The sequence below is a fragment of the Anarhichas minor genome, unplaced genomic scaffold, assembly GCF_050575085.1.
Source record: "Anarhichas minor isolate MPS153535 unplaced genomic scaffold, ASM5057508v1 ptg000053l, whole genome shotgun sequence".
NCBI classification, from domain to species: domain Eukaryota; kingdom Metazoa; phylum Chordata; class Actinopteri; order Perciformes; family Anarhichadidae; genus Anarhichas; species Anarhichas minor.
In genome coordinates this window covers 290693-303050 of record NW_027466499.1, presented here as the reverse complement: position 1 = coordinate 303050, position 12358 = coordinate 290693, and the positions used below count along the sequence as shown (strand labels likewise).

The 12358-nt window shown below is 43.4% G+C and overlaps 1 protein-coding gene across 1 annotated transcript in view; it reads right to left on the bottom strand.

Annotated features, from left to right (window-relative positions):
- npr1a (natriuretic peptide receptor 1a) overlaps positions 1–12358 on the bottom strand; it is a 30610-nt gene that overhangs the window by 2864 nt on the left and 15388 nt on the right. Inside the window, exons 8-19 of the mRNA XM_076075527.1 lie at positions 11098–11218; positions 10180–10254; positions 9996–10073; positions 9462–9566; positions 5168–5239; positions 3785–3944; positions 3445–3600; positions 3153–3321; positions 2834–2980; positions 1949–2072; positions 515–583; positions 189–363 (exon numbers count right to left, since the gene is read on the bottom strand). Coding sequence (XP_075931642.1) covers positions 189–363; positions 515–583; positions 1949–2072; positions 2834–2980; positions 3153–3321; positions 3445–3600; positions 3785–3944; positions 5168–5239; positions 9462–9566; positions 9996–10073; positions 10180–10254; positions 11098–11218 — 1451 coding nt within the window. The remainder of the gene's footprint in view (positions 1–188; positions 364–514; positions 584–1948; positions 2073–2833; positions 2981–3152; positions 3322–3444; positions 3601–3784; positions 3945–5167; positions 5240–9461; positions 9567–9995; positions 10074–10179; positions 10255–11097; positions 11219–12358) is intronic.

Below are 12358 nucleotides of genomic sequence, written 5' to 3'. Positions count from 1 at the left end.
ATGTAAAAAAAGAGTCGTCAGGGTAGAAATGAAAGTCTGAGATTCATGTACTCAGTGAATAAAGGAGGACCCAGAACCAGACCCTGTGGTACCCCCCACAGGGGTAACATCTAACTGAAGAGCCTGTTTCTGTCTATGGTTTTTATGGTACATATGAATCATTATCACACACAGACGGACAGACTGACCGCTGTGGATGCCGATGCGTAGCCGCAGCTGCTGATTGGCTCGGTGTCGGATCCTGAAGCTCTTGACGGTGTCCAGCAGGGCGAGGCTCATCCGGGCCACCTCCCGCCCGTGGAGCTTCCCGTTCCTCACCGGCAGACCGGACACCACCATGTAGGCGTCACCGATGGTCTCCACCTGGGGGGGCAGCACCCCGTCCCAAAGGTGAGTCGTCACTTTAACACGTTTCAATGTGTAGCTCTTTATATGTATTCACAGACTAGACTATCTCTTTACATGCGTTCACATCTTATAACATAAATAATGAGACGGGCTGTGGATGTTTTACCTTGTAAACATCAAAGTTGTCGATGATGGCGTCAAAACAGGTGTAGAGGTCGTTTAACAAGGTCACGACCTGGAAGTAGAAAAACAAAAACACTTCCTATCATTCATATGCATGATAATCCAAGCTTCTCTGTGATTGGTTTACACAACTGGGTTAGTGCACGTGAGCGTGCACGGCTCTCCTATAGCTGAGAACGTCGTTGTGGAAACGTAGCACCCGCCCTCTGATTCCACCTTAAGTAAACACTGTTAGCTCTGTTAGCTCTGAGCCGCCGGCTCAGTGGTCACCATGTCGAGAGCCATTGAAAGGCAATAGAAATAATCCCCATCATGTACCGTATATAGCACCTATGAATGTAATCTGATACAATAACAAATTACCTGTTAAAGAAATGTAATTTGTAGCCTAATCCAAGTTTTCTCCTCCTCTGCACTCAGATTTCTCCTCCTCTGCACTCAGATTTCTCCTCCTCTGCACTCAGATTTCTCTGGGTTCTATTGACCTCTAATGATGTTTTACTGACCTCTAATGTTGTTCTACTGGGTTCTACTGACCTCTAATGTTATTCTCCTGGGTTCTACTGACCCCTAATGTTGTTCTCCTGGGTTCTACTGACCTCTAATTGTAACGGGTGTAGTTAGGACCCAGGAGCAGTACGACAACACCAGGACTGGTATGATTTAAGTTCTTTATTTTCAACACACGACAGGCAGAATATTCTCCGGAAGAATCAGCGACAGGATTCTCGTGGTCAAGGACAGAAAGGCTGAGCGAGTTACCAGGGCAGAGGCAAGGCGAGGTAGTCCAGAACAGGCAGGGTCGGCAACAGGGAATCAGTCCTTGGGTGAATGCGGGAAAGTTTAGCATGAATGCGGAGAACGATCTGGCAGTGAGTGTGTGTGAGGCAGGGGTTTAAATAGTGAAGAGGCAGAGTGAGCAGGTGAGAGTGATGAGCTGATGAGGCGAGTGTGACTGGCAGTGAAAGGTGGAAAAAGCTAGATAGAAGTGACAGAGGTGTGACACTAATGTTGTTCTCCTTGGTTCTACTGACCTCTAATGTTGTTCTACTGACCTCTAATGTTGTTCTCCTGGGTTCTACTGACCTCTAATGTTCTCCTGGGTTCTACTGACCTCTAATGTTCTCCTGGGTTCTATTGACCTCTAATGTTGTTCTACTGACCTCTAATGTTGTTCTCCTGGGTTCTACTGACCTCTAATGTTATCCTGGGTTCTACTGACCTCTAATGTTGTTCTCCTGGGTTCTACTGACCTCTAATGTTCTCCTGGGTTCTATTGACCTCTAATGTTGTTCTACTGACTTCTAATGTTATTCTCCTGGGTTCTACTGACCTCTAATGTTCTCCTGGGTTCTACTGACCTCTAATGTTCTCTTGGGTTCTACTGACCTGTAATGTTCTCTTGGGTTCTACTGACCTGCAGTGGTGTGCTCTCAGCCGACAAGGCGGTGAAGCCGATGATGTCACTGAAGTAAATGGTGACGGAGTCAAAAGCTTCGGCCTGAACCGTCTCACCTCGTTTCAACTGCTCCGCTACTGAGCTGAAACACAATAGTATTATGTAGTAGTACTGCAGTATATTTACTGTGGTAGTATCTGGTACAGCAGCAGTATTATGTAGTATTATGTAGTATACTTACTTAGGTAGTATCTGGTACAGTAGTAGTATTATGTAGTAGTATTATGTAGTATACTTACTGAGGTAGTATCTGGTACAGTAGTAGTATTATGTAGTAGTATTATGTAGTATACTTACTGAGGTAGTATCTGGTACAGTAGTAGTATTATGTAGTATACTTACTGAGGTAGTATCTGGTACAGTAGCAGTATTATGTAGTAGTATTATGTAGTATACTTACTGAGGTAGTATCTGGTACAGTAGTAGTACTGCAGTATACTTACTGAGGTAGTATCTGGTACAGTAGTAGTATTATGTAGTAGTATTATGTAGTATACTTACTGAGGTAGTATCTGGTACAGCAGTAGTATTATGTAGTAGTATTACTGTAGTATACTTACTGAGGTAGTATCTGGTACAGCAGTAGTATTATGTAGTATTATGTAGTATACTTACTGAGGTAGTATCTGGTACAGCAGCAGTATTATGTAGTAGTAGTACTGTAGTATACTTACTGAGGTAGTATCTGGTACAGCAGTAGTATTATGTAGTATTATGTAGTATACTTACTGAGGTAGTATCTGGTACAGCAGTAGTATTATGTAGTAGTATTACTGTAGTATACTTACTGAGGTAGTATCTGGTACAGCAGTAGTATTATGTAGTATTATGTAGTATACTTACTGAGGTAGTATCTGGTACAGCAGAGCCTCAGCCTTCCTCTTCTCCTCGTGATACGCCTGAGTTCTCTCCTCCACCAGCTCCTCCAGGTTGTTGGCGTACTGCTCCATACGAGACAGAAGGTTGTCCAGGATGTTTGACCCGTAACCCCTGAACAGACAGACAGGTGGACAGTGAAGGGAGACAGGATGAGAGACAGGAGGACAGACAGGAGTTAAAGAACTAAATTAAAATTCTAAATTTAGTTCATTTTACAGCAAATATTTTACCCCCTCACCTGTCTCATCTGTGCCCCCCTCAGCATCCCCCCCCCCCCCCTCACCTGTGCTGCTTTCTCAGCAGGATCTTGACGCTGTTGAAGTCCGGTCTCTCGTGGGGCCCTTCGCTCCAGCAGCGTTGCATCAGGACCCCCAGATCCTCACTGTGACTGTGGACGCAGAGGGAGGGACGGAGGGGGGGTGCACCGCCATGACGCACCGCCTCGACAATCTCTGAGGGCGGGGGGGACGGACAACGTCTTCGTATTTATACTTACTATTATTAAGAGGGTAAACACACACTGACCATAAATGAGGCCCCTGGTCTTTGTCCACAGAGGGTAAACACACACTGACCTTTGGGAGTCAGAGTGAGTGAGTCCAGGTGGAAGACTCCTCTCAGCAGAGCCACCTCCTGCAGGATGATACTGAAGCTGTAGACGTCTCCTCTCTGAGTCCCACAGGGGGGGGGGCAGTCTGTCCTCAGCAGCTCCGGAGCCGTCCACAGTTTACCTGCATAGGGGGGGTGAACGGAGGGTGGACAGGTGGACAGGTGGACGGGGACAAACTTAACTTCTCATTATCAAGTCAATTTAAATGTCTCTAGTGAATCTGTAGAGCAGTAAAAGTACAGCATTAACCTCTGAGATGAAGTACAACGACACAGATGTACTACAGTACTTGTATATTATCTTACGTGCGTAGCAGGCGTGCGTGTCCTCAGGACAGCTGCTGGTCCGGAGACTCTCCAGACCATAATCAGTGATCTTCAGGACGAAGCGACCGTCCACCACACAGTTAGAGGACTTCAGGTTACCGTGGGAGACTAGGACGCTGTTGTGGAGGAACAACATGCCCTGAAAACAACAACAACAACAACAACAACAAACATCACGTTACGTTCACACAACACGTTAAGGTTCAGAGGTCACTCTGAGGAGAATCTGTGATTTGGGGCAAAATAAATAAATAAATAAATAAATATAAATATATATATATATATACACATATAAATATATATATTAGTGCTGGGCAAGTTAACGCATTATTATCGCGTTAACGCATTAAGTAATTAATGCCGACAATTATTTTATTGCGCGTTAACGCAGTTTTTCTTTTTTTTTTATAAAGCGGACATTTTTAACACAAGAACCAGGCAGCGAGCGGTGAACAGCTGTTTGTGTGGCGTCTCTTCCTGTTTCCTTCACCTGCATTCCCCTGGGTCCTAAGTCCCTCCATGTACAGCTTCTTATCACCCTCTATGTACCAACGTACATTTATAACAAATACCACACATATTACGGTGATCAGCGTTGCATATGTGTCTGACCACAATACCAAAAAAAGCTAAAAATAAATGATTAATTTGAATTATTCTTTAGAGTTTTTAAAGTGTTTTTGTTTGTAATATGTATAATAAGCATCATTTAGTTATCACTACTGAGAATTTAACAAACATAAAAACATGACGTAGATAGGTTTGCAGTTTTCAAGGTGTATAAAATTGTAATCATTGCCCAGCACTAATATATATATTTAATCGCGATTAATCTCATTGTTTTGCGCAAAGTTTAATAATGAATTCAAAAGTAGTGTATTGTGCACTTTTATTTTAAAGTGCTGCTATATGAACAAAAGGTCAATAACATTTGGTTTAAACACTTTAAACACATCAGGTTCTTGTTAGCAGCAGTATTCTCTTTACACAGTAGCAGTTATAACACAGTTATAATGATTCTGATCATAGATATTCAGCCGGTGTTCACATCTTTATCTTCACGTGTGTAAGAGATGATATTTAAATATACACCTTGAAAACTGCAAACCTATCTACGTCATGTTTTTACATCATGTCGGTTCTTGTGTTAAAAATGTCGCTTAATAATAATTAAAAAACTGCGTTACCGCGCGATAAAATAATTGTCGGCGTTAATTAATGAATGCGTTAACGCGATTATAACGCGTTAACTTGCCCAGCACTATATATATATATATATATGTTTAACTGAGACGATGAAGATGATGAAGAGGAGGGAGGTTCTCTGAAGCCTCGCCCCCTGCTGCAGCCAAAGGCCGTTACCTTGACGATGTCATTGATGAGAGAGTATCTGAACATCCAGTCCAGAGTGATGCTGTCGCTCTCCATCAAGTCCTGGAACACACACACACACACACACACACACACACACACACACACACACACACACGCACACACACACACACACACACACACGCACACACACAGAGACACACACACACACACACACACACACACACACACACACACATACTGTCAGTTCAGTGTCATTATGATGTAGCTTCTTGTTGCGACTCATTCACTCAATCAAATTACAGCTGTGTGTGTGTGTGTGTATGTGTGTGTCTCAATGTGTGTGTGTGTGTGTCTGTGTAATGTGATTAAAGTGACACACAGCTGCTTCCACCTGAACAACAACAGGACTGATTTCTGCCGATGAGAATATATCTTTAGGTACATATATATATATGTATATATTATAAATATATAGTAATAATATATATTAGAAATATTATTTAAATAATGAATTGGATTAAATGGTGAAAGTGTCAAAGGGCTTTATGATGGGTTAGGGTTAGTTTTGTGTTATTAAGATCAGAAAATTAGAATATTGTGAAAAGGTTCAATATTGAAGAGACCTGGTGCCACACTCTAATCAGCTAATTAACTCAAAACACCTGCAAAGGCCTTTAAATGGTCTCTCAGTCTAGTTCTGTAGGCTACACAATCATGGGGAAGACTGCTGACTTGACAGTTGTCCAAAAGACGACCATTGACACCTTGCACAAGGAGGGCAAGACACAAAAGGTCATTGCAAAAGAGGCTGGCTGTTCACAGAGCTCTGTGTCCAAGCCCATTAATAGAGAGGCGACGGGAAGGAAAATATGTGGTAGAAGAAAGTGTACAAGCAATAGGGATAACCGCACCCTGGAGAGGATTGTGAAACAAAACCGATTCAAAAATGTGGGGGAGATTCAGAAAGAGTGGACTGCAGCTGGAGTCAGTGCTTCAAGAACCACTACGCACAGACGTATGCAAGACATGGGTTTCAGCTGTCGCATTCCTTGTGTCAAGCCACTCTTGAACAACAGACAGCGTCAGAAGCGTCTCGCCTGGGCTAAAGACAAAAAGGACTGGACTGCTGCTGAGTGGTCCAAAGTTATGTTCTCTGATGAAAGTCAATTTTGCATTTCCTTTGGAAATCAGGGTCCCAGAGTCTGGAGGAAGAGAGGAGAGACACACAATCCACGTTGCTTGAGGTCCAGTGTAAAGTTCCCACAGTCAGTGATGGTTTGGGGTGCCATGTCATCTGCTGGTGTTGGTCCACTGTGTTTTCTGAGGTCCAAGGTCAACGCAGCCGTATACCAGGAAGTTTTAGAGCACTTCATGCTTCCTGCTGCTGACCAACTTTATGGAGATGCAGATTTCATTTTCCAACAGGACTTGGCACCTGCACACAGTGCCAAAGCAACCAGTACCTGGTTTAAGGACCATGGTATCCCTGTTCTTAATTGGCCAGCAAACTCGCCTGACCTTAACCCCATAGAAAATCTATGGGGTATTGTGAAGAGGATGATGCGAAATGCCAGACCCAACAATGCAGAAGAGCTGAAGGCCACTATCAGAGCAACCTGGGCTCTCATAACACCTGAGCAGTGCCACAGACTGATCGACTCCATGCCACGCCGCATTGCTGCAGTAATTCAGGCAAAAGGAGCCCCAACTAAGTATTGAGTGCTGTACATGCTCATACTTTTCATGTTCATACTTTTCAGTTGGCCAAGATTTCTAAAAATCCTTTCTTTGTATTGGTCTTAAGTAATATTCAAATTTTCTGAGATACTGAATTTGGGATTTTCCTTAGTTGTCAGTTATAATCATCAAAATTAAAAGAAATAAACATTTGGAATATATCAGTCTGTGTGTAATGAATGAAGATAATAGACAAGTTTCACTTGGAATGGAATTAGTGAAATAAATCAACTTTTTGATGATATTCTAATTATATGACCAGCACCTGTATATTATATTTGTCGTTGTGTCTGACTGATCTCTGATCAGCTGCCGTCTACTAACAACTAACATTGAATTACTGTGATACTGAAGGAAACGTGATGATTCTTCTTTCTATGGTTTCTAAGTGGATTTATTGACGTTTATGATGATGATATATAGATATATATAGATCATACTCGGGTAAATATTTGATCCCCACCTCCCTCTGAAACGGTAATCCTATCTGAAAGATGCTTCAGCTGAATATCTGGTGTTGAACATCCAAACTAAGAGCACAAAATAACTCAAACCACCCGAGCAGCTCTTTGTTAAACTGACATTCTGAGATCTGGCAACAACCCAAAGCCCACACGTCCACAGATCCACACATTCACGCATCCACACATCCACAGGTCCACAGATCCACGCATCCACACATTCACCTACAGCTGGTTGACATGTGTTCTCATGTTGCTAGGTTACCATTCAGGGAGGTTGCTAAGTTACAGCGCTGACAAATAACTAGAGACAACATCTGATGAATGAAGGAATAAGGAATAAAGGGCTGACAGAGGGATATAATGAGGAATAAAGGGCTGACAGGGGGGTATAACGAGGAATAAAAGGCTGACAGAGGGGTATAACGAGGAATAAAGGGCTGACAAAGGGGTATAACGAGGAATAAAGGGCTGACAGAGGGATATAACGAGGAATAAAGGGCTGACAAAGGGGTATAATGAGGAATAAAGGGCTGACAAAGGGGTATAACGAGGAATAAAGGGCTGACAGAGGGGTATAACGAGGAATAAAGGGCTGTCAAAGGGGTAAAACGAGGAATAAAGGGCTGACAGAGGGGTATAACGAGGAATAAAGGGCTTACAGAGGGGTATAACGAGGAATAAAGAGCGGAAAGAGGGGTATAACGAGGAATAAAGGGCTGTCAAAGGGGTATAACGAGGAATAAAGGGCTGACATGGGGTATAACGAGGAATAAAGGGCTGACATGGGGTATAACGAGGAATAAAGGGCTGACATGGGGTATAACGAGGAATAAAGGGCTGACAGAGGGGTATAACGAGGAATAAAGGGCTGTCAAAGGGGTAAAACGAGGAATAAAGGGCTGACGGGGGTATAACGAGGAATAAAGGGCTGACATGGGGTATAACGAGGAATAAAGGGCTGACATGGGGTATAACGAGGAATAAAGGGCTGACAGAGGTGTATAACGAGGAATAAATGGCTGTCAAAGGGGTATAACGAGGAATAAAGGGCTACCAGGGGGGTATAACGAGGAATAAAGGGCTGACAAAGGGGTATAATGAGGAATAAACGGCTGACATGGGGTATAACAAGGAATAAAGGGCTACCAGGGGGGTATAACGAGGAATAAAGGGCTGACAGGGGGGTATAACGAGGAATAAAGGGCTGGCAGAGGGGTATAACGAGGAATAAAGGGCTGACAGAGGGGTATAACGAGGAATAAAGGGCTGACAAAGGGGTATAACGAGGAATAAAGGGCTGACAGAGGGATATAATGAGGAATAAAGGGCTGACAAAGGGGTATAACGAGGAATAAAGGGCTGACAGAGGGGTATAACGAGGAATAAAGGGCTTACAGAGGGGTATAACGAGGAATAAAGGGCTGACAAAGGGGTATAACGAGGAATAAAGGGCTTACAGAGGGGTATAACGAAGAATAAAGGGCTTACAGAGGGGTATAACGAGGAATAAAGGGCTGACAAAGGGGTATAACGAGGAATAAAGGGCTTACAGAGGGGTATAACGAGGAATAAAGGGCTGACAGGGGGGTATAACGAGGAATAAAGGGCTGACAGGGGGGTATAACGAGGAATAAAGGGCTGACAGGGGGGTATAACAAGGAATAAAGGGCTGACAAAGGGGTATAATGAGGAATAAAGGGCTGACATAGGGTATAACGAGGAATAAAGGGCTGACATGGGGTATAACGAGGAATAAAGGGCTGACGGGGGGTATAACGAGGAATAAAGGGCTGACATGGGGTATAACGAGGAATAAAGGGCTGACATGGGGTATAACGAGGAATAAAGGGCTGACGGGGGGTATAACGAGGAATAAAGGGCTGACGTGGGGTATAACGAGGAATAAAGGGCTGACGGGGGGGTATAACGAGGAATAAAGGGTTGACAGGGGGTATAACGAGGAATAAAGGGCTGACGGGGGGGTATAACAAGGAATAAATGGCTGACAGGGGGGTATAACGAGGAATAAAGGGCTGACAGAGGGTATAAAGGGTATAAATTGTTAGTAGACGGGTTCGTCGATGGGTTGTTCGAGGGGTAAAGAGTTAGGTGTATTGTACCTGTAGGCTGCCTCTGGGACAATACTCTGTGATGATGCATTTGTTTGGTGGATCAATGCAGGCGCCAATGAAGCGTGTCAGGTGCTCATTCTGAACATCTCGCATCTGTAAGAGCACAAAGGCAGCAGGTTCAAATCCCATCAGAACCATTAACATGCTACACAAGCAAGGGACTGAAGTCCTTAACTGCTTAGGTCGGCCCAGAGGCTGGTCAGAAGGTCAGTTAGTGGGGGGCAACTGTGGCTAAGTGGAGAGCTGGGCCGTCCTTCAATCAGTCGGTGGTTCGGTCCCCAGCTCCGCTAGTTGGATGTAGAGGTGTCCTTGAGCAAGACACTTAACCCCAAAATTGCTCCCGTAGCCTACGGTGTATGGATAGAATCTGAATTGTAAGTCGCTTTGGATAAAAGCATCTGCTAAATGACTGTAATGTAATGTAAGTTAGTAGTTAGGCAGGTAGGTTCGTCTGTCTGTCGGTAGGTCAGTTGGAAGGTCTGTTGGTGGGTCAGTTGGTAGGTATGCAGATGGAGTTCTTACATGTTTTAGTTCAAACAGGACCTTCCTGGTCAGTTCGATCCGTTTCTTGTTGATATACTTGATAGCTGCCAGGTTTCCCTGCAGGAGACAAAATCAGTGTGATCATTCCACCATCATGTTATTCTCCATTACAGGTTGTTATCTGTCAGAAGAGAGTGTCTGGTGGTATAAGGTGGTGTCAGACCTTGTAGTATCCAGTTTTGGTGTAGATCTGGAAGTTCCCCTCCATAGTAATCAGAGAGCCGCAGTTAGATCCTTTCTGCAGAGAATCAAGATTAACTAATTAGTCCAGTCAGAAGTTACTAGAAACCATTTAAAGTGAGTGTGTTAATGTGTGAGTGTTTTGTATTTCTCTCTGATTAATAAATGCAACAAACACAAGGTCACTCGGTTACATTGGATGATGTCCAACGAAGTTGTTGCTCCAAGAATGGCCCATTTTCATGATTACAATATCGCTCCATTGGCTCAGGGTGGGAAGCTCTTTAGGAAGTTAGCGTCTTGTAATTGCCTTCTTGCTTGCTACCATTAGACTTTTTTGTAAATATTTTTCTCTGATACCCACTTGATTTATACTTTGAGTATTGAGTTTGTAGTATTCCTTTCATGTGGATGATGAGAGGCCTTTCCTCTAGAGAAATAGCCCTGTCCAGTTCTCTTTGTCTCTTATGTAGTCTGTTGAGTTGTTCTTCATTTGTAATCTACTTCGATCCAGGACCCTGACGATCCATCTGGTGGGTTCTGAGGTTTATAGTGTGAAAAACACCTGCAGTTGTTACTGATGTTCTCTGTCTCTCTTCTTCCTTCATCCAGTAATGTAGTTGGTACGAGGAAGAACCACAGAGCACTTCTCTCAGCTCTGGTAGCTGTGAGGCTTGTTTTCTTGGCTTGTGTTAAGTTTCCAACAGAGAAAACGACATCCCAAAATATGTCTTTTTACAGTGTAGATTTGACAGCGTTCTGACTCATATTCAGTGGTAGAGAGGCCTCGAGGCTGCAGCCACACTGGGGAGGATTTGGTCTGTGTATGTCTGTGTGTGTGTGTGTGTGTGTGTGCGTGAGTGTCAGTGTGTGTGTGTGTGTGTATGTGTGTGAGTGTTACCAGTGACATCGTGAGTCTGCTGCAGGCTCTCCTCAGGACTTTATCCAGGTTGCTCATCTGGACGTCGTCCCATGAAACTCTCCACAGCTGAGCGGCCAACTCGTTCTCCAGCTTCAACTTCCTGTTCAATAGACAGGAAGACAGGTGTGTGTGTGTGTGTGTCATGTGGGTTAGTGTTTGAAGGGTCGATGTTTGTGTGTGTGTGTTGAGAGAAGGGAGAAAACAGAGAGATGGGTGAGGGAAAGGATAAACAGTACAGAGAACAGTGAGAAAGACAGAGAGAGAGAGTCCTGGGACATTATGGAATAATCAAATGGAAACCAAGAAGTTTAATTCAGACAAAACACTGCATGAAGCTTTATAACACAACTAGAAAATTTCGCATTCAATTTTGACAGTGTGGCTTCTACTGCCCGAAGACGTCGCAATATATATACACGCCAATATTACCGGTAGTATCGTTGAGGTTCAATTGAGATATCGCTTCTCTCTTTTCTGCATTTTAGATTCATACTCTTGTATTGAATCTTGTATTCGTGATGGACAGTCCACAAATGTCTCCCGTCATTTCTGTATTTGAGATACCTTTGTTTGAGAAGCCTTTGAAAATGATGGGAGCAAACGCTCCCATAATTTCTGTACGAACCTCAATCTGAGCTTCATGTTAAGATACAGTTACTCTATGGGGCTTTTATTTTGAAAGGGTGGGACTGGGTGTGTGAGAGAGGGGGAGAGGAAACATAATCATAATGTTTGACACACATACACAGAGGTTATTAAATGACGGCTTCGTCACAAGCATTCCAGTTAGAATTCACTCTGTGGGGCTTTTATTTTGAAAGGGTGGGGCTGGGTGGGTGAGAGAGGGGGAGAGGAGACAGAATCATAATGTGAATGAATTGACTGAATATCTCCAAGTCATGTGTGTGTGTGTGTGTCTCTCAGTGCCTGTGTGTTTATCAACTGCACTAATGAGCTCATATAAACACCTGTGTGCTTTAGTGTGCTTTTTAGTGAAGTGATGACATTCTAGTAAAGTGATGACATTCTAGTAAAGTGATGACATTCTAGTAAAGTGATGACATTTTAGTGAAGCGATGACATTTTAGTGAAGTGATGACATTCTAGTAAAGTGATGACATTCTAGTAAAGTGATGACATTTTAGTGAAGTGATGACATTCTAGTGAAGTGATGACATTTTAGTAAAGTGATGACATTCTAGTAAAGTGATGACATTTTAGTGAAGTGATGACATTCTAG